At 41.3% G+C, this 22,151-nt stretch overlaps 1 protein-coding gene across 4 annotated transcripts in view; it reads right to left on the minus strand.

Moving 5' to 3' along the window:
* wdr95 (WD40 repeat domain 95) overlaps positions 1-22,151 on the minus strand; it is a 152,178-nt gene that overhangs the window by 77,442 nt on the left and 52,585 nt on the right. For all 4 annotated transcript variants that reach the window (XM_059964092.1, XM_059964091.1, XM_059964093.1 and 1 more), the window contains 11 exons: positions 19,957-20,187; positions 19,143-19,225; positions 18,953-19,045; positions 18,236-18,281; positions 16,622-16,668; positions 14,115-14,232; positions 11,308-11,377; positions 4,702-4,942; positions 4,175-4,280; positions 3,381-3,532; positions 1,248-1,350 (listed from right to left, as the gene is read on the minus strand). In XM_059964092.1, the coding sequence (XP_059820075.1) occupies positions 1,248-1,350; positions 3,381-3,532; positions 4,175-4,280; positions 4,702-4,942; positions 11,308-11,377; positions 14,115-14,232; positions 16,622-16,668; positions 18,236-18,281; positions 18,953-19,045; positions 19,143-19,225; positions 19,957-20,187 (1,290 nt within the window). The remainder of the gene's footprint in view (positions 1-1,247; positions 1,351-3,380; positions 3,533-4,174; positions 4,281-4,701; positions 4,943-11,307; positions 11,378-14,114; positions 14,233-16,621; positions 16,669-18,235; positions 18,282-18,952; positions 19,046-19,142; positions 19,226-19,956; positions 20,188-22,151) is intronic.

Here is a 22,151-nt window from a genome sequence, read left to right on the forward strand (position 1 = left end):
TTCTATAGCACTCTTTCCTTTATTTATGTGCTCATTCCTCAGCCCAACTTATCCCTTGCCATTAAAAAGGTGAGAACACATCAAAACCCCAGGTTAAAGATGCATCTTTGTAAAATTAAATTAAAAAAATTCTAACACATGGGTGTATGTTTTAACTCTGGGTTTGTCCTTTGTTAGTTGTGCAGATGTATTGGTTTGAAATTGGGTAGGGATGTCAGTGTTGACATTAGAGTTTGCCAGTTGAATGTAAAGGATTCTTTTCATGGGCATCATTTAAGAGAAAACATGTTGTCCAAGAGAACAGATGAGATTGAGATTTGGCACAATTAGAACACATATGTTAGAACTTTCAGGTGTTGGATGAGGATGTAGAGTTGTTATTTTTCTTGTAGTATGACTTTCCTAGGCTTGCTTATAATTTTTATCTGATTACCTATATATGCACAATTATTTTAATAAATTTTCGACAGCATCCTGGACGAAGCACCCAATGAAACTCCCTGAACTTTTATTTCACTACCATCAATACACTGTGACTGCCACGTACCAGCTACAAAATACACTTCAATTGCTTACCCCAATTATTCTAATAGAGTCTCCCAAATCTACATCCCCTACCACAAACAACCATGGGAACACAACCATCCATTTTTGCTTTTATTTAAAATACATTTATATCTCACTACACAAAGCCCTTTTTTTACAAAATGATTTTTGGCACTGTGCAAAAGTCTTAGGCACATATACATATAGTAAGGGTGTATAAGACTTTTGGACAGTACTGTAGTAATTTCATACATTGCACTGTACTGCTGCCAGGAATAAAACAAGTTTATATGATTCTGATATAGGTCTTCGTTGTGGACTGAGTGTGGGGAGGGGGCAGGGAGAGGAGAATCATGGTTGGGAGAGGGGGAGTGAAGAGGGAGGAAGCAGGAAGCACCAGAGAGACATTCTGTAATGATCAATAACCAAATTGCTTGGAGTCAAATGACCTTGACTGGTGTCTCAGGGGTGCGTGTATTTGCACCCATGCCACTCCCCGCCCCGGCATTCCTTCTCTGCCATCCGCCTCACGGCACTCCACCCTCACCATTCCCAACATCCAGATTTACAAGCTTGCTCTCCGCTCCACGTTGACAAATACAATTCCGTCTTTGGCACCCTAGCTAAATATGTACTCAAGACTTTTAAACAGTACTGTGTATCAGTAAGTCTCACTTTTATAATCGTCACCTTATACTTACCGATTCCTCTGAACAGCTAATAATCTGCCGAAATTCAGTGCAGTATATGCAGCACAGAACTGGTTCCTTATGGGACTTAATATGGTGTAGCTGTGGCTGAGGTCTGTAAGTATGAAAAAATAGAAATAGAACCAAAGTGAAATTAATGAGATTCTGTCCATTATATATCTGAAATATCAAAGGTGCTCAAGGTTCCTGGGACCTAAAAAGAAGCAAATCCATTCACACCCACGGAGGAGTCCAGGTGCAGTGGAATATTGCACGAATCTTGGCAAATGATAAAGAAAAGCACATAAATATGGAAAAAATCCACAAAGGCTTTCAAGTCTGTATCCTTCAGCACTCATACCATTTTCTCTCAAACAGGAATTCTGATAAACACTTGCCACTCCCGATGAGAAGGTCAACTGCAGGTGAAACCCACCGGAAAAAAGAATTAAAATTCCTTCTAATCCGTATCCTGCCAAGCGTGAAACCATCTTGACAATTTAGAGTGTTCAACTCTGACCCTTGATGAAGCACTGAGTGCACAGAAGCCAAGTGCTACAGGAAATACTGGGTCAACTTTGCAATGTCATTATATCCTCAAATCCCATTTCTAAACTGATTCTTTCACTACTCTCCTTAAAAGGACTTCTTTATTATTCTCAACAGGCACTGTGGCACATTTCAAACATGATGTAGGAAAAGTATGCTTGATTTAATACAGTTAGCACATTTTCTGCCTTTGTAGTGATGGTGTATTGCTGTTGGATGAATTTAAAGTTGATGTATGTTTGGCAAAAAAATTTACATAAAAATCTGACAAGTGCAAAATGATGGGCACAGGCAAGTGTGAAATTACATCATTCTGACAGTTTCCCGCAGCACTTCCAGCAGGAAATTGATAGAAACCACAGGGAGGAGTGCAACCAGACAGTTCGATACCCTCTCAAACCATCAAAACATTCAGAAGTCTTCAAGGACTTAATAATGCACATGTGCTTTGATGTTTTGCCTAATTTTGGTGACTAGAATCAGAGAATAAAATCTCAAGTAAAGAGTTGGCCATTCAGCAATGAGATCAGAGGCTAGTAAGCATTTGAAATTATCTATGGAAAATGGCTGTGAAAGCTCAGTAAATGGGTATTTTCAAGATAATCAATAGATTTAAGGAAATTAAATAGTATTGGATTTCTATAGGAAAGTGGCATTAAAATGCAAGATCAGCTATAATTCCATCAAAAGACGGATGGCATGTGGGTCTGAACGACCTCCCCTGTTTCTACTCTTTAAGGTAGGTGAAATCTGCAAGCTATTTCATGGTTTTGAAAAGAAAGACTTGTCCTTCACTTCCTTTCAGGGCATCTAAAAGCACTTCAGTGATAATAAAATATTTTCACCATTGTAAGTGAAAGTGGCTTGTGAGAAGCAAGCCCCCACTAAAATGGAAGTCAAGATGTATAGGCTGATGATTCTGACATCTGGTCAGTGAACAAGCTAAGCAAGTGGGAGAGGTTTTATTTTCAAAGATCAGATGTAAGAATTACATCAGCGGATATCAGGTTCGTGAACATCAGAGAATCGGTGGGGGGGTGGGATTGGACGTGTTTCAATGTTGATGAGGAGAATGATGATGTAGGGGTTAATGCCTTACTTGGAAAGGGTGAGGATCATAATAATTTCCAATCTTTGCAAGTATTAAAAGTTAATTGCCCTGGGAAATCCCAATGATGGAGACTTTCAGGACAACACCGTCCAAGTCTCTCACACCATTCCGAACAGAGCATTCCATGGAAAATGCCATCATTTCTTGTACAAGTGACAGAGAAGTCATATCAAGTGGGCAGGGGTGAATCAGGCAAAGCCAATTTTTAAGAAGTACAGGTGTATAATAAAGCAATTCAGAAGTGGTTGCATAGATCAAGCCATTCCAAGTACTTTTTTATAGGTCCATACTTCTGCCACCAACTTCAAACACCAAAATATTCATTTGTGAAAGAATTCACGGAAAAACAATCAAGTGGATGTGATTAAATGCATTGTTATAATTATATGAAAATAAACAAAGAAATTGAAAAGCAATTATTTTTACTGTGAAAAGTTGTCATTACTTCAAAGATTAGTTTGTAATAGTGCTGAAAGGAGGCTCACTGTATCCTGGGGTGCAGAAGAGCTATGGCATCTGCAGCGATGCAAAGCGCTTTAATCGCTGGAACGTAGAGGCATGTTGATATATCGCCAGTGACTCTAGTGGCTTTCTGATTTGCTGTGTACAGACAACACTGATCTTCAGTATCCCAAATCTAGAAGGAAGACAAATTGAATATTTGATGAAGTCTAAGTGGAATTACATATATTGTCCCATGTAGAAAATTATATAAACAGTAGAAGAGCAAACATTCTTGACGGTTTTTATCTGCTCCTGAAAGCTAAAATTCCAAGTAGCCTTTCTAACAATTGGACAGATGATGAGTTTAGCATAACTGTATGAGGACAAGTTTCAACCACATACCCCATCTCTAGAAATTTCAATTTGTATTAATAGTTAAATAGGCTCTATGTTTGATACCATAATAATTTTATTAGTTTTGGCCCAGTGATTATTTTTTGACCTTACAAAGCATAAAACTCTAGAAATTATGTCCATTCAACTGAGTTATCCATATTTGGAAACAATTCATTTCAGAATTAAAACTACTAGTAATTTGAATCAATTTGTGCTGCAGGCTCACCTCTACTAGTACTCAACTGACATAATTTATGTAGGATTCTAAGAGCTGAATTCAAACCTGATCTTCACATTCACTAAGTTATTGTACCATTAACCTCCAACTGACTTTGCACAAGTTTAACCTAAAAAAGGAAGGCATGGATATAATCTACCAATACATCATGGATACCAAAATAAGCAGCCCAAAAACTGCCCAGCCATCAATTTTACATACCTTCACAGTGCTGTCGGTGGAGACGGAGAAGAGTTTATTGTCATCAGTGGAAATACAAAGAAAGCAGATTGGAGCACAGTGGCCCCTCAGCAAACCAGTGGGTTTCCTAAAAACCAATACAAACAGAGAAAATAGGTTCCAATCCCAAAGTGTCATGAATGCAGTCCATGATTTCAATATTTGTATTTCCAACTTCAACTGCTCACCAATGCACCAGTTAGGTAATTGCCCCAGCCATTATACAGCAACGTGAGAAATATTTCTTTTTGCTACAATAAGGAAGATCATCTTAACTTTCCAATTTGTCTCAATGTCCTCCTCATTCAAATTAGATCTTCCCCGCAATCCTACTGCTCTTTATTATGTTTTCTTACTATGATAAACCAACTAGTATACAGCAGATAAATAATCCAGCTACTGGGCCTCGTTTTATTCATTGAAACATGAACTAAACTTTGATGAAAGCTGCTTGAAGCAATTAGTGTGAGAAAACAGAATACTGATCGTAGATTTCATCTTCGCCTTACCCAGGAATGTAAGGGTTCCACATACGCACAATCCTGTCCATTCCTCCTGTCACGAGCAGGTTCTTATCCTTACACAAGTCAAATGTCTTTACGCCTTTATGAACACTGAATACTGATTGATCACATGCCAGCCTCTTCTGAGGAACACAAGGACTGTAGTACTTCGTGGTCTTCCCCTCTTTCCAGCATTCCTTCATTTCCTTCATCTGTTTTTCCAGGTTTGTGGTACCAGTGGTACAGCCTTCAGTGAGTCAATCAACAAACCAGTTAAAAAGAGATCTAAGCAAGCAATCTGCAAAATGTAGAAGACAGCATTTTCAATAAATATTGCCATCTACTCTAGTTTGCACAGTATTTCATTCAGAGATACAACACGGCAACAGGCCCTTCCAGCCCGATGAGCCTGCACCACCCAATTATGCCTACTGCGTCTGATCAGTAAGCTACTAATCCGTACATCTTTGGAATGTGGGATGAAACCGGAGCACCCAGAGGAAATCCACGGGGAGAAGGTAGAATCTCACTGCGGTCAGTGATAGAGTTGAATCATGGTTGCTGGTACAGTAATGGCATTATGCTGACTGCTACACTACCAGTTTTCCCCATTGTAAGTAGTCAGAGTGTAAGTGACTGGGTAACTCCACCAGAAATCCAGTCTGTCGGAGTGCACCAGACAGATGATGCTCCCCTTAGTGACCAGATGAAGCCACAATCACGTTCAATGTGTCAGAGCAGCCTTTGACCCACCGAAGAAAAACATATTTTAAGATCAAGTCAGTAAAATATATAATCTGATCTATATTATACTACAGCTTAAGGCTAATCTTCTCACCATCATCAGGACTGCAAACGTTCACATAACAACAGGAAATTATACATACACATACGGTTTATTTTCACTCCTCAAGGGAGAAGAACAATCTATCTTTTGGAACAATCTATCTTTTCAAAACATCACATCACTAAGTTTAGATGGGCAGAATTTGTTAGGTGCATCCTAGAGGGTTTCTTAAATCAAAATCCAGATAGCCCAACAAGAGGAAGGGTTGTTCTAGACCTGGTGTTTGGTAATTAGCCTGGCCAGGTGATGAACCTTTCAGTGGGTGAGCCATTAAGGAACAGTGACCACAACTCCCTAAATTTTAAGATAGCTCTAGAGAAGACTAAAAATGGACCTTGCGGAAGAGTATTAAATTGGAGCAGGGCAAATTCCGAGAGCATCAGGCAGGAACTAGGGACAGCTAATTGGGAACAGCTGCTTTTGGGAAGCTCCACATTTGACATGTGGAGAGTGTTTAAAGACACAGCGTACAGGACAGGTATTTTCCAGTCAGAAGTAAGGACAAGAATGGAAAGATAAGAAAACTAAGGATGTCAAGGGAGGAGATGAGTTTAGTCAAGAAGAAAAAGGAAAAGTTTGGAAAGCTTAGGAAGCTAGAATCAAACAAGGCTCTCGAGGATTATAAGGAGGCTACAAAATAACTCAAGAAGGGAATTAAGAAAGCGAGAGGGGCCATAAAAAGCTCTTTACAAGTAGAAGGGCAAGGCACTCTATACATATATCAAGAGCAAGAGGATACGTAGGAGAGGGTAAGACTACACAATGATAAAGGGGGAACATCTGCTTGGATGCGGATGAGGCAGGTGAGATCCTCAATGAGTATTTTACACTAGTATTCACCAAGGAAAAGGATGTGGAGGAGAGGAAGAACAGTGCTGAGAGTATCAATGTGCTCGATCATTTCTAGGTAAAGGGGAAAGAGCATTAAGGTGGATAAATCCTCAGAGCTAGATGGGATATACCCCAGGTTATTGAGAGAGGCAAGAAAGATTTCTGGTGCCTTAATCAATATCTTTAGGCACAGGCAAGGTCCTAGAGGGCTGGTGAGTAGTTAATGTTGTTCCATTACTCAAGGAGGAAACCAGGGATTTTCCTGGAACCTATAGTCCCACATCAGTGGTAGGTAAGTTACTGGAAATAATTTTTAAGGCTAGGATTTATGAACATTTGGAAAACCATGGCCTAACTAGGGAAAGCCAGCATGGCTTTGTGGGGGGCAAGCTGTGTCTTCCTAACTTGACTGAGTTTTTTTGACAAGGTGACGAGGGTGACTGATGAAGGTAGAGCTGTGTATGCTGTACACATGGATATTAATAAGGTGTTTGACAAGGTCCCTCATGGGAAGCTCATCCAGAAGATCAAGATGGTGAATTAACCATTTGGATTCAGAAGTTGCTTGCCCATAGCAGATAGAAGGCAGTTGTTGAAGAGACTTAGAAGATAGAAGTCTGTGATTAGTGGTGTTCTGCACGGATCGGTACTGGGGCCTCTGCTATTAGTGATGTATATAAATGACATGGATGGAAATATAGATGGGTGAGTTAGCAAGTTGGCATATATGACAATTGGTGATGTTGTGGGTAGCATATTAGACTGGCAAAGAATACAACAGGATGTATGTAGATCAGTTGGAAGAAAAGGCAGGTGGAGTTTAACCTGGCCAAATATGAAGTATTGCACCTTGGTAGGCAAAATGCAAAACAGACAGTACACTATTAAGGGCAACATTCTTAACAACATTGATGAGGAGAGCAAACTTGGGCTACAAGTTCATAGCTCCCTGAAAGTGGCTGCACAGGTTGATAGGGTGGTTCAGAAGGCGTGTGACATGCTCGCCGTTATTAGCCGAGACACTGAATTCCAAAGGCAGAATGTTATGTTGCAGCTTTATAAAACTCTAGCTACGCCACATCTGGAGGATTGCATATGTTACTGGTCGCCCCATTATAGGAAGGATGTCGAGGCTTTAGAGAGTGTGCAAGTTAACCAGGATGTTGCCTGGATTAGAGGGAATGTACTATAACGGGAGGTTGGAAAAAACGTGCTGTTTTCTCTGGAGTGGCAGAGGCTGAGGGGAGATCTGATAGAGCTTTATAAAATTATGAGAGGCATAGATAAACAGACAGTAGATTTTTCAGAGGGTTGAGATGTCTAATACCAGAGGACAGATGAGAGGGAGTAATTTCAATGGAGATGTGAGGGGCAAGTGTTTTCTTTTTACACACACACACACACACACACACACACACACACACACACACACAGAGTGGAGGATGCTTGGGATGTGTTGCCTAGGGTGGTAGTAGGAGCCAAAAACATTAAAGAATTTTAAGAAATGTTAAGATAAACACATGAATGTGAGAAAGATGGAAAGACATGGACATTACGTAGACAGAAGAGATTAGTTTCATTAGACATTTGATTACTAATTTAATTGGTTCAGTACAACATTGTGGGCTGAAGGGCCTTTTCCTGTGCTGTACCATGTTCAATGTTCAAGCCAAATGCTGGAAACCTGTGCCAACTGACTAGCTAGTGTTCAAGAACATTTTCAATCATGCACTGCAACAGTCAGAGTTTCCTATCTGCTTCAAAAGGGCATCTATTATACCGATGCCCAAGAAATGCAATGTGAGCTGCCTCAACAAGTATAATCCAGGAGCACTCCAATCGACTCTGTGGAATGCTTTAAGAGATATATCGTGGCTGGAATTAACTCCTATCTGAGCAAGGACCTAGACACACTACAACTTGCCTACTTCCATAACAGTTCGACAGCAGATGCATCTTCTTGGCTCTCCGCTCAGCCTTGAACTACCTGGACAACATCAATACCTACATCAGGCTTCTTTTTACCAATTACAGCTTGGCATTTAATACCATCATTGCCTCAGGACCAATCGACAAACTTCAAAACCTTGGCCTCAGTACCTCCTCCACAACTGAATCCTTGACCGTCTCCTTGGGAGACTACAGTCATTGTGTATTGGCAATTAAAACAGGCACACCACAGGGATGCCTACTTAGCCCAATGTTCTACTCTCTCTACACTCATGGCCGTCTGGTTTTGCACAGCTCAAACACGGCCTATAAATTCACCAGAGACACAAATGTTGTTGGCAGAATTTCAGACAGGTGTACAGGAGTGAGATAGAGTGGTGTCAACTCAAGTTTAATGTCATTTAACTGTATACGTGTATACCGTCAAACAAGACATTTCTCTAAGCAGGGTGTAAAGCATAGTACCCATAACACACATATATCACACACTTATGAAAGTACGGATAAAATCTACACATAAATAAATAAACTGAAGTGCATAAGTGAACTATTGTAAGGTATAAAACAGATTAACTGGGGACATTTTAAATGCAATGTGGCAGGGAATTCAGAAACCTAATGGCCTGTGGAAAGAAACTGTTTCTCATCTTGACTGCTCTTGTTTTTATGCATCATAGTCTCCTGCCTGATGGTAGAACGTCAAAGAGGATGGTGGGTGGGATTCTTGATAAATGTCCTCGATGGATGGTAGGGAGGCCCCTATGATCCTCTGTAGCTACAGTCCTTTGTAGGGGCTTCTGGTCCAACGCTCGGCTGCTCCTAACGGGGATGGAGATGCAGCTCAATGGTGCTCCGACAAAAGTCAGTTAAGGTGGTGGGGGGAGAGAGGGGAGCTGTCCCAAACCCCTTACGAGGAGGTGCTGCTGTGCCTTCTTGTTCAGGGAGGTGATATTAAGGGACCAGGTGAGGTCAACCGTAATGTGAACTCCCAGGAACTTGGTGCATTTGACTCTTCCTATGGAGGAGCCATGTTCTTGGAGGGGGATGTTTTTGAAGTTCACAATAATTTCCTTGGTTTTCTCCACATTCATACTTGGGTTGTTCTTCTCACACCAGTCCACCAGCTGCGCCACTTCCCTCGGTACTCCGACTCGTCATTGCTGTTGATGAAGCCCACCGTTGATGTGTCAACCACAAGCTTGATGACATGGTTTGAGCTGGATCCTGCGGCACACTGTGTGGACAGCAGTGGGCTGAGCACACAGCCCAGGGGGATGGCCAGCGCTCAGCGTAATGGGACTAGAGATATTGTTGCCCACATGGACCGACTGTGGCCTTTCCGTTAAGAAGTTCAGGATCCATTCGCAGAGGGAGGTGTTGAGACCCAGTGAAAACAGGTTCCCCGCAAGATTCCTGGGTATGATGGTGTTAAGTGCCAAACTGAAGGTTGTAAATCTAGTCGGCTCCATCTTGGCTACTAGCCTACAAAGCACCCAGAACATCTTGGAGCAGAGTCTCAGAAAGGCAGCATCCATTATTAAGGATGTCCAGCACCCAGGGCATGCCCTTTTCTCACTGTTACCATCAGGTAGGAGGTACAGAAGCTTGAAGGCACACACTCAGCGATTCAGGAACAACTTCTTCCCCTCTGCTATCCAATTCCTAAGCGAATACTGTATCTTTGGAAACTACCTCACTTTTTTTTTTAAACATACAGTATTTTTGTTTTTGCGTTTTTAAAATCTATTCAATATGTGTAATTGATTTACTTGTTTATTTATTATTATTATTTTTCTCTGCTAGATTATGTATTGCATTGAACTGCTGCTGCTAAGTTAACAAAGTTCATGTCACGTGCCAGTGATAATAAACCTGATTCTGATAAACAGGAGCCTCACAACAACCTTGAATTCAACGTCAGTAAAACAAAGTCATTGGTTGTGGACTTCAGGAAGGGGAAGTCCTTATAGAGGATCAGCAGTGGAAAGGGTGAGCAGCTTCAAGTTCATGGGTGTCAATATCTCTGAAGGTCTATCCTGGGATTAAAAATATTGATGCAGTTCTGGAGAACGCACACTAGCAACTATACTTCATTAGGAGTTTGATGAGATTTGATGTCACTAAATCTCTAGCCTATTTCTACAGATATTCTGCAGAGTGCATTCTGGCTCCATCTGATATGGAGGCTCCAATGCACAGGATCAAAGCTGCAGGCGGTTGTACACTCAGCCAATGCTTCATGGGTACTAGCCTCCCCACCATCAAGGACATGTTCAAAAGGCAGCATCTTCAGAAGATGGTGCCCATCATTGAGGACCCTCACCATCCAGGACATGCCACTACCATCAGGACGAGGGTACAGGAGCCTGAAGAGACACACAACATTTTATTTCTCTCTGCTATCAGATTTCTGAATGGTTCATATTGACTACCTCAATATTTTGCTCTGTTTTTGCACTATTTAGTTTTTATATTGCAGCTTATAATATTTTTATGCATTGCACTGTACTACTGTCACAAAACAACATATTTCATGGCTTTTGGAAAGCAGTTTGGATTTGGCAGAAAGAGGAAATGGGACAGCAAAAGGCACTGTTATTCTATTTTCTTTCAATCTCCACTCTTAGAAATAAATCTCACACTAATTTCTACTGGATTTCACTTCACTTGTGATGATCTTCCACATAAATCTCCTGCAGTTAATAATATTATTTTGTCAGTGTAAATTGAAATAATCCAGCCTGCAATATACCTTGAAACCCTGCAAGGCAGCCTAACTTCATAGATTTATGCACAGTATTTTATCAAACCATTTTTGGAAACTTCAAATGACCCCAAGGATAGACTATGATAAGGTGGGTGATTCCCATTTGGTCTGCATTCAAAGTTGGGGATACATCAAGGAGAATTGAACTACTCATTAACATAGTTTCAAATTGCCACTGAAGTCAGTTCAGAAATATCAAGTTTAAAAACTTATTTACCGATTACCAAGGCCGTAGCTTCATGGCGGGAAGCAGTTATGACTGCTGTCATCGAATCATAGTATTTCAGCTGAAAGTGAAAACACGATTGGTGAAATACAAAAATGGACATATGAACAAGAGACTAATGAACTGAGGTAACTGCACTGAAAACAACTACAGTATTCACTGGAACAGGCAAAACCCCATTCTTGCACAATGATAACAGGCTTTTCTTTAATTAATGGTGTAGAGCAGGTAGTTCAGGCTTTCACTCCATCTATCCGACTGATAGTAGCAAGAAGTTCAATCGTATCTAGTGATTAGATTTCTGGAGCTGAACTGTCAGCACAAATCAAGCACCTTAGAGCTTCCCAAACCAGCCATTAAAGGGAGAACTGAATTTTCACCACAGCTTAAGCTCTAATTGGGGTTAAGGTGCAGCTTCCCCAAGGACCTACAGGCTGAGAACCCAAATTGAAAGAGAATTTATTTTTAAAACTGGTCCCTCTTGGCCCAGGATGCCTTGTTTCTACTCCTGTCTGTGGGCTGCGAGGTTTCTGATTCAGCCCACGTGGAGTCACCCAGACACTGCGTAGGGTGGCACTGCCAGGGTAGACCTGCTGGTGGTTGGTGCTCCATCTGCAATCTACCACATGGTCCAACCATCAGCTACTGGACGTGCAGGCGATGTGATCAGCTTGATAAAGCCAACTGATCTTATCCAGCCAAAGAATCGGGTGGATTTTACATTTCACATTCGGGTGCTTTGAGATACACTAAAGCATACAGGAGGGCAGGAGGTTATTGATGACCAGAAGGCCATCAGCACTGTGCCAGGTTGAGGTATCAAATATTAAAATCTTTTCCTCAGATCGACACTGGGGAAATTCATCAGCATCATCTGCCTCTATAGACAGGTCACTCCTGAAAAATGGGAGGGAGTCCACATTCCCCAGGGTTCTTTCCAAACACCTTTTGGCAGAAGTCTGCTTTTTACAGTTGGGGAAAGTTAACAGCAATTTGTAAATATTAAAACATAAAATGCTAGAAACACTCAACATCTCGGGCAACATCTGCGGAAAGAAAATCAGAGTTAACACAACAGTCAAAGATCCTTTGTCAGAACTGGAAAAGAGAAGACATGGAGTGCAAAGGCCTTCCTTCAGCGATTGAGTCAACAATGACTCGGAATTTGGCCTCTGCAATGTCACCTGTGTACTGATGTGGGTAACTGTGGTTCAGAGTGGAGGTGCTGCTCATTGGATTAGCTCCACTGCAGAGGGAAGCTTATTGAAGACAAGATGCAGCTCTGCAGCAAGAAAGGTTGAGATGAGCTTTGTGACATCAGCCTCCCTCTCACCTGGAGTGTGTTAGTTAAGATAAGTGCTTGTGTAATACATTTAAAATATGGCAAATTTGTGAAGGATGCTCGGTCTCAGGTGAGACAAAGTGAGGTCAGAAAAAGCCCATGTATAGTGTTTCTAGATGCTCCCTGCATTCCAGGTTCCCAGTCTATCAGGCCCCCTTGAGATATGGGGAGCTGCTCATCAACAATCTGAACTCATTCAGGATGGACCAGGGATTTATTTTCCCCCAAAGTTGGAGAAGTCCTCCTTGGCCACATCCATCGATTCCAGTGTCAAAATGCACGCACTGACTCCATTTAGACCGATCAAGTATGATTTTCCAATGAGACATCAGCGAGGCTCAAACCCACCCTGAGGAGAGAACATATCTCTTTCTGTTTGTCTTCCATCATATCCTAGTCAGGACTTAGATGTCAATGTCAAAGCATCCAAATTCCAGGAGCTGTATTGTGCAGTGACACGAGTTGCTTTGAGGGTGAGGCTGTCTATCAAGACATTGGTCCTCAATTTCATACCAAGGAATAAAGGTTCTTTTAATGTATAGATGACAGAATAAGGTCTTGGACTGGTGGCAAAGAGGTTTATTTGTGACTGAACACCAGAATCTGCTGCAGGGACATCAGTGTGTGTGTGCATGTGTACGCACATGCGCGTACCCACACACACACACACCTGCTGTCATCTACACTCTCATGTAGGTGATCTCAGGTAAGGTTGCCTCTTCTTTCTCAAAGTCTCCACCCCTCTACACACATCATTCCCCTGACCTATTCACACACTTCATCATTCCGTCTTGGAAACTGGTCTCCCTGGTGTCCTAGTCTCCCTCAGCAATGCTTGCCAGCACAACCCTTCCTTGCCTTTTTGGCCTCTTCCTCGCTTGGGAGGAGTGGGATGGCCTGTGCTCCTCTGCCTCTTTTGTTGACAAGCAGATCTCAGGAATCTCTCGGCTCAGAGGAAAGGATAATAGGGAATCCAAGGGGTAAACGCCTGTGAAACAGAAGGTGCTGGAGTTTTCTTCAGTCATTGTTTCTAACCTCTAAACCATCCTTTCATTGGTTTGTAACAATTCCTATCACCATTTCTCCCAGCTCCCCTCTTTCTCCATTACCCAGTGATAACCTGGATCATTTCAACTCCCAAAATCAAGACAAGTCTAAATTCCTTTTCACCAATCCCCTTCTGCCCCTCCTTCTATCATCCCTTTCACTTGCCTACCCTTACAAGCTCTTACAGTATGAAACTCACTTCTCACCCAAAGGCCTGTGTAGCATGTTATCCAGATTAATCCCCTTCAAAGAGCCCGGGAATGACCATGGCAGATGATGTCAGAAACTGGGATTTCCTATTTACCCAAATGCACAAGAGCTGACCACTTTTGCAAAATGTGCTTCCAAACTAAAATCTGGGGTAGATGAAATGGAATGAAGTCATTATCGATATCCACCACAGTATTACCTGTGTTACCCAGTCTTCATGCACCTTCCATCGAATGTAAGTCACATTTGGTGAGAGTAGTGAATTTTCAATGCTAATACTGGGAAAATTATCCACTTTAGGACACTTCTTCCATGTTCTGCCATGAAAAAGACCAACAATTAAAAACAATTTATCCCAACACATACACCCTTCATTAATGAAATAAATCTGCTCCTGAAACTAGAGGAACAAACATGCTGATGTGAATAGCCTTTACCTGGTTTACTTTTGTTAAGCTTTCATACCTAAGGTCATGGCATGTTGGCTTAGCAACCAGTTAGCTAGCAACTCGGGATATTTGGCCTGATAATAACAGATTGAATAACAGTTTACATTAGACAAAGTAATATTGCAGCTAAATGGTGAAGAATTTCACGCGGAAAGTGGAAGTGCCAACGAGTCCTATTTGCAGGGTTTCGACCCAAAATGGTGACAATTTCTTTCCTGCCTCGATGCTGCCTGACTCAGATTGTGTTGCTCCAGATTCCAACATCTGCAGTCTCTTGTTTTTCCCAGATCTTATTCCAAAACATGTTTGAACACTTTCCAAACTGTCTAGTGTATACATCAGTAGCTTTCTAAATCTGTTCTTTACCATTAGCCTTAGGTTTACGGGTATCAATATAATGGCTACTATTTTACATCAGCCTCACTTTTCTGTTCAAATTTCATATCCCTTAAATCCCCAAATATCAAAATGTTTATTTTGAGGTGTACAAGATGATAAGAAGCATAGGTTGAGTGGATAGCCTGAGATTTTCCCCTGGGAAAAAACATACGAGGGACCCTTTAGAACAGAGGTAAGGAGGAAGTTTTTCAGGACTCTGTGGAATGCTCTGCCATGAACTGCAGTAGAGGCCAAGTCCATGCATATAGTTAAGGTGGAAGGTGATAGTTTCCTGATTGGTCAAGGCATCAAAGGGTATGGTGAGAAGGCAGGTGTATGGGGTTGAGTGGGATCCGGGATCAGCCATGATGGGATGGTGGAGCAGACTCGATGGGCTGAATGGCCTAATTCTGCTCCTATGCCTTATGGTCTTAAGAGTGCCCATTTCTACCCCTGCCCTCCACCACCTCCATTTTCCTGCATCAATCTCCCAGCCCAGTGATTTCTCTATAGTAACAAGTTCAAAGAAAGCTTGTTACTATGGAGAAGTCTGCAGTGCTGGAAAACAAATAGAGGGGAGGCAGCAGCTTCCATCACATGGAACAGGAGGTGATGAGCGAGGCAGTCAGGTCTGGGTAGCCTGTCAACACCTGGAGCAGGCACTGCCTGCCCATAACATGGTCTACACTCACCAAGAAGGCTGGGTCCTGACCTCCACCCCCCGCCTCAGTACTGCTCACGCCGATCGTCCAACACCAGCCCTCCCAGGCAGCTTCATTAAGCACCAGATCCCAGCAGGCAGCCCGAGGGAGGCAAGAGGTTCATACCAGTTCCCAGCACAGCAACAGTTATTATACATTGTTGTAATGGCCCCTTTCCAGCACCAATTCCATTGGCGCTGTCATTCCTGCGATGGCATCTTGAGCTGAGAGCAAACTAATAGTCACATTGAGGGGTGAGTGCATTTGTGTGTGTGTGTGTGTGTGTGTGTGTGTGTGTGTGTGTGTGTGTGTGTGTGTGTGTATTGCACTGGATTTCCAGCATCTGCAGGTTCTCTTCTGTTTCTGAACCAGTTTAAAGTACGTTGGAGAGCATCTTAGGCTTCAAGATGAGAAAAAAGAATTTAAAAATGTGAAGAGCAATATATAAATATTTTTAATTAGGCTTGAATCAAATAAACTAGGCTAAGAAGGCATAAATATATTGAACAATTAGTGACAGCTTTCTGTATCATTCACTTTCCTGTTGGAAAACTACCAAATCTCCGGTTCACCTGTTTCAGAATAGGGGTCACAGTTGTGAGGCCACATTCTAACACCGGGTGGCGCTTTACTTGTATTATCATACCCTCTCACTGCAGAGAAATCATACTAAAACATATTTTATGAACATTTTAAAATGTGGGCATCAAATTGACAATCAGATTTCAAATTATATTTTTAAATAATCTGGTTTCTCTTTCCCTACATCACTTGCTCGACTTGAGCCCTTATATCTGCTCTTCTATGTATGCCTGCATTAGGAGACTCTGAAACATGAATCTCAATTCATGCTTCTATCCATTCCCTTACCTGTTTGAGAGAGTGTAATATATCTGTTACTATTACAACAGTGATGGGAAACACAACATAAACCATCTGTGAACCTGGGTTTATCCTGGCCACGTGGCTCAGTTACAGAGAATGATACATCTTCAATCCATAACCACGATTTGTTACTTGGAACGACAAACCTTGGTTCAAAACTGTCCCACGATTTTTAACTTCACAATTAGAAAATCATTAACATGCATAACAAGTAAATTGCATTAAGCATTATAATCTCAGACAATACCACTTCAAAGTGAAGAAACATCCAGAAACTTGTCAACATTACAAACCTTAAAGTCTCTGCTACAGATGACAGAAGTAGAATATTTACACAACCCTGCAACGAGAAGAGTTTCAAAAATTAAAACAGCATAAGTACCTAGATTTTCTACATTCATCAGGAAATTTGATGCTCAGTAACACTGAGTGCATTTTAAAGTAAGCACATGGTTACAACCCTGCTCCCTCAGCTGACTGTATCCACTCTCAAAACATTGGTCACTGAGATTGAGAGGCTGAAGTACGTTTAAGATGTCTGGGAGTTCTTTTAATGTTGCTGCATTCTGATGCATAGTGTCAGAACCACAAGATTTTATAATTAATCATTGGTTGTGAGCATGAAGAGTACAGTAAAGCCAATTAATGCTGGGAGAAGCTGCGGTTCGGTGACTGCTGCCGAACAGCGGGACAGCACCATAGCGTAGCTGGTAGAGCTGTGGATTCACAGCTCCAGCGACCTCGGTTCAAACCTGAACTCAGCTGCTCTCTATGCGGAGTTTTCACCCACCTTCACCCTGTGATTGCAACTGGGTTTCCCCCCGTTGTTCCAGTTCCCTCCCACATCCCAAAAGCACGCAACTTGGTAGATTATCAGGGTCTCTCTTCCCGCCATCACGGACATTTACACTACACGCTGCATCCACAAAGGACACTGGATTATGAAGGACCCCGTGCACCCCTCATACAATCTCTTCTCCCTCCTGCCAACTGGGAAAAGGTACCGAAGCATTCGGGCTCTCACGGCCAGACTATGTAACAGTTTCTTCCCCCAAGTTATCAGACTCCTCAATACCCAAAGCCTGGACTGACATCTTGTCCTATTGTCCTGTTTATTATTTATTGTAATGCCTGCACTGTTTTTGTGCACCTTGTGCAGTCCTGTGTAGGTCTGTAGTCTAGTGTAGCTTTCTCTGTGTTGTTTTTCTTTACATAGTTCAGTCTATTTTTTGTATTGTTTCATGTAGAACCATGGTCCTGAAAAACATTGTCTAGTTTTTACTGTGTACTGTACCAGCAGTTATAGTCGAAATGACAATAAAAGTTGACTTGATTAAATGGTAAACAGAATTTAACACCCCCACACAACAGTCTGTAGAGTTTACAAAAAACAAACAACATCCAGCAAGTGGCAGTTCTGTGGGCAGTTCTGTGGGCTTGTTAATGAGAGAGGTCAGAGGAGAATGGCCAGACTGGTTCAAGCTGACAGGAAGGCAATGGTAATTCAATAATCGCAGGCTACAACAGTGATGTGCAGAAGACCATTTCTGAATTTGCAACACATCAAACATTGAAGCGGATGGGCTATAGCAGCAGAGAGCCACAGCGGGTTCCACTCCTTCACCTAATGAAATGGCCACTGAGTGTATAAAAGCATTGCAAAGTGAAGTCATCACCGAAATCCCTCAGTCAGTGTTCTGTGAACACGGGTTGTAGAGTCCTTGAAAGTGAGCAGGGATATACTTGGAATTTTGTTTATTAGATAAACAAAGAGAGTGAAGCCTGTGTTGAGATCTGCGCGTGAGATCTCCATGTCACCAGGTACACTGGAAGTGCTTTCCAGATACTGGTGTGTGGAGCTATCAGCAACACAGAATGGTCATATAAATGCAGCATCAGACTTTCACCTGGTCATCTCCATAGAGAATCATGCAGTCATCGGCACCAGGAGAACTGCAAAATAAAAGAAATTAAGTCATAGCAATCTGACATCTACAGACTATTCCACAGCACAAAACATCTTGGAGAATTATTCAAGCCCAACAAAACTGTTAAAAATCCAGAGTTTCTGCTGCAGTCAGTTTTATTTCAACAACAAGTTCTGTGAAATAACATTTACACTACGGTATGTTAAATTTAGAAGCTCTGGTGAAGTATTGAAGATTGCAGAAAAATTTTGTAAGTCAGAATATGGTGGCATGGTAGCATAGTGGTTAGCACAGTACCAGCAACTACAGTTCAATTCCTGCCACTGTCCGTAAGGAGTTTGTATGTTCACATGGGTTACCTCCGGGTGCTCCGGTTTCCTCCCACAGTCCAAAGATGTACTGGTTGGTAGGTTAATTGGCCATTGTAAATTGTCCCGTGTATAGGCAAGGGTTAAATCAGGGGTGGCTGGGCAGCGTGGCTCGAAAGGCGGGAAGGCCTATTCATTGAAGTACTGCAATCAATCAATAAATTATTTTGATGGAGACACAAGAGATGATAATTTCTGGAATCTAGAGCAGCAAAATTGTCTGCTGGAGGAAGTGGATCAAGCACCATTACATTCAGATTTTGATACTGCAGTGAAAATTCAAGAATATCTCCCACTTAGGAGTAACCCGGTGACTTGGATTCCTTACCAGTAGTCAAGCTGTAATGGACATGCCTCCAAACCAGTGATCTGGCAATATGGCTCAAATGTAGAGAGCTCATAAATCTGAATTTCTCGATCTCTGAATTTAAAAGAAATATAAAATACCTCAGCTCTTCTCATGTTATTCAGTTAGTTTTATAAAATTCATTCAGATAAAATGGAGAAGGAACCCATACCCAGTAGTTAGAATGATCTTGTTGTATTGATACATGATGGTGAAGTCAGTTATCCATTTTGGCTTCCGGTTGAAAGACTTCTCCTGTAAAATAAAATGAACAAAATTATCTATTTTGTCCAGTTGTATTGTACTACTTTTACTTCAATAAAATTGTACACATTCAGATAATACAAAGATATAAGTATGAAAAATGCAAGAAATGTTCAGCAAGTTAGTCAGCATCTGTGGAGAATATTCTAGGGTAATGGTTTTCAGAATTGAGAAAAATTTGAAAAACAAGCAGATTTAAGTGTGCAGAGAAGGAAAGATGGAGAGAACAAAGCACATGAATGTGATAGGGTGCAGACTATGAGAAAATGGATAAGACAGCTTACTGTTTACCAGAAGAGGGTTCTGGAGGCTTGTTGATGTATTTAATCTGTCTGGAGAAGATGTAAATTGAAAAAAAATAGAGAAAACAAACTCTTGCTGTAACCACTAAGCGTAGAAGCCTTCAGCAGCCTCTGCAAGTCAGTAACAATTTAGAGACATTCTTTTTTTCTGCTTATTCCTCCTCCTCACTCTCTCAGCATGTGCAAATTTCTAAGTTCTACATTTTCTAAGTGCTAAAGGCCATTAAATTGTTTTTGAATTTCTAATACAAGAACATAGCATTTGATTATCTATGCTTGACAGTCACCTCAAGTGAAGACCAATGCACATGAATGAAGATTATTCGCACTATTACACCTTGGTAATAGTGGGAATGAAGTTTAATGTGCAAATGTCCAGCTCTCAAACTCAATCCTTATGAAAACTACAAATGCACGTACGAAGAGCCTCCGACTACGCTTCAGCTTTAGCTGTGACGTCCAGAAGGAAATGGTTCCACCTTCTTGCATCATGATGAACGTCTCATCAGGTGTGAAGTAAATACGCAGGATCTGCTGGGCATGGGAAAGCATCCTGACAGTTGCCGGAAGGGAGAATGAGATGTGTTTTGATCGCACGTAGGATTCCTCAATCTCCTGATACTTCAGTTGCATGTACGTGCAGAATTCATCCTGTCAAACAAAAAAATAAAGGAGCACAGAACAGAATGCAGTAGCTCTAATGAAGGGACAACAGAAATATTTATTCAGTCTAATTCCTTATACAGCATTGATCTGCTGAATAGCTTCAGCTACTTCTACTTTATATTTTCAGAAAGATTATAGGATATTAGAGCAAGACTGAAAATTATTAAGTCCAATCTGAACTATGTTCTAAGAACTGCATTTTATTTCTCAAAAATAAAGAGCTGTCACATTAAATACCTTCTGTTGATTTTATCTTTTATGTGGATTATACAAAAAACATATCTTCAAAAGCTCAAAATCAGGTTTATATCACAGATATGCTGTGAAATTTGTTGTCTTGCAGCAGTACTGTGCAATATATTAAAAAATACAATGGACATTTACAAAATGGAGAAGATAACAGCATCTGTTAATCATAAGCTGGAACAATTTGATTCATACTGGGAAAAATAGTTTAACTACATAATGCCTCATAGGCCTGATCTTATTCTCACAAATCAATGAATCTGTTTTAAAAGAAGATCACTCCGTACTTGTACATAGTTCTTTCTTTTTGCTTGTTTTTTTTCCCACTCTTTTCTATAAGTATATACCCCAGATAAATACTTTGTGGAGATTTTGTGATATAATATGATTATATGATATATATGTACAATGTCTGAAATACATCTTATAGAAATGTTTGATGAACTTCAATAAAAAAAATAAATTACAAAAAAAATACTACAAATTACAATGAGAATATATTTTTTAACATAGTGCAAAATAGTGAGGCCGTGTTTTGGATCATCAGAAATCGGATAGCTGAGGAGAGAGAGATGTCCCTAAAACATCGAGTGTGCACCTTCAGGCTCTTTTGCCTCCTTCCTGGTGGCAGTAATGAGATGGGGACATATCCCGGATGTCACCTATTGAAGACTCTCAATAATGGGGAGGCTGGTGCCCATGATGGAGCTGGAATGATTTTAAAACCCTTTGCAAAGTTTGCATTGGCACCTCCATATCAGTGATGCAACCAGTTAGAATGCTCCTCATGGTACATCTATAGAAATTTGTGAGAGTCTTCAGTACATACCAGAACTCCCTCCTCAAACTTCAAATTAAATACAGGCACTGCCGTGTCTTTTTAGTAATTCCATCACTGTATTGGGCCCGGACAGATCTGAAATGTTGATGCCCAGGAACTTGAAGTTGCTCACCCTCTCCATTACTGACTCCTCGATGAGAATTGCTGTGATGTTACTCACCCTCTCCATTACTGACCCCTCGATGAGAATTGCTGTGATGTTACTCACCCTCTCCATTACTGACCCCTCGATGAGAATTGCTGTGATGTTACTCACCCTCTCCATTACTGACCTCGTGATGAGAATTGCTGTGATGTTACTCACCCTCTCCATTACTGACCTCGTGATGAGAATTGCTGTGTGATGTTACTCACCCTCTCCATTACTGACCTCGTGATGAGAATTGCTGTGATGTTACTCACCCTCTCCATTACTGACCTCGTGATGAGAATTGCTGTGATGTTACTCACCCTCTCCATTACTGACCTCGTGATGAGAATTGCTGCGATGTTGCTCACCCTCTCCATTACTGACCTCGTGATGAGAATTGCTGTGATGTTACTCACCCTCTCCATTACTGACCTCGTGATGAGAATTGCTGTGTGATGTTACTCACCCTCTCCATTACTGACCTCGTGATGAGAATTGCTGTGATGTTACTCACCCTCTCCATTACTGACCCCTCCATGAGAATTGATGTGTTCTCCCTATTTCTCTTTCCTGAAGCCCACAATCAATTCATTGACCTTACTGATGCTGAGTTTATGTCATTGTTCTTAATCAAAGTTCATCAAACTACTATACATTTTTCTCAGACCAGTGGAATACTTTATGAGGCTGGGTGCTCAACAACAGTTTCACGTGAACTTGAATAGGAGAGCA

This window comes from Hypanus sabinus, chromosome 3, assembly GCF_030144855.1.
Source record: "Hypanus sabinus isolate sHypSab1 chromosome 3, sHypSab1.hap1, whole genome shotgun sequence".
NCBI classification, from domain to species: Eukaryota; Metazoa; Chordata; class Chondrichthyes; order Myliobatiformes; family Dasyatidae; genus Hypanus; species Hypanus sabinus.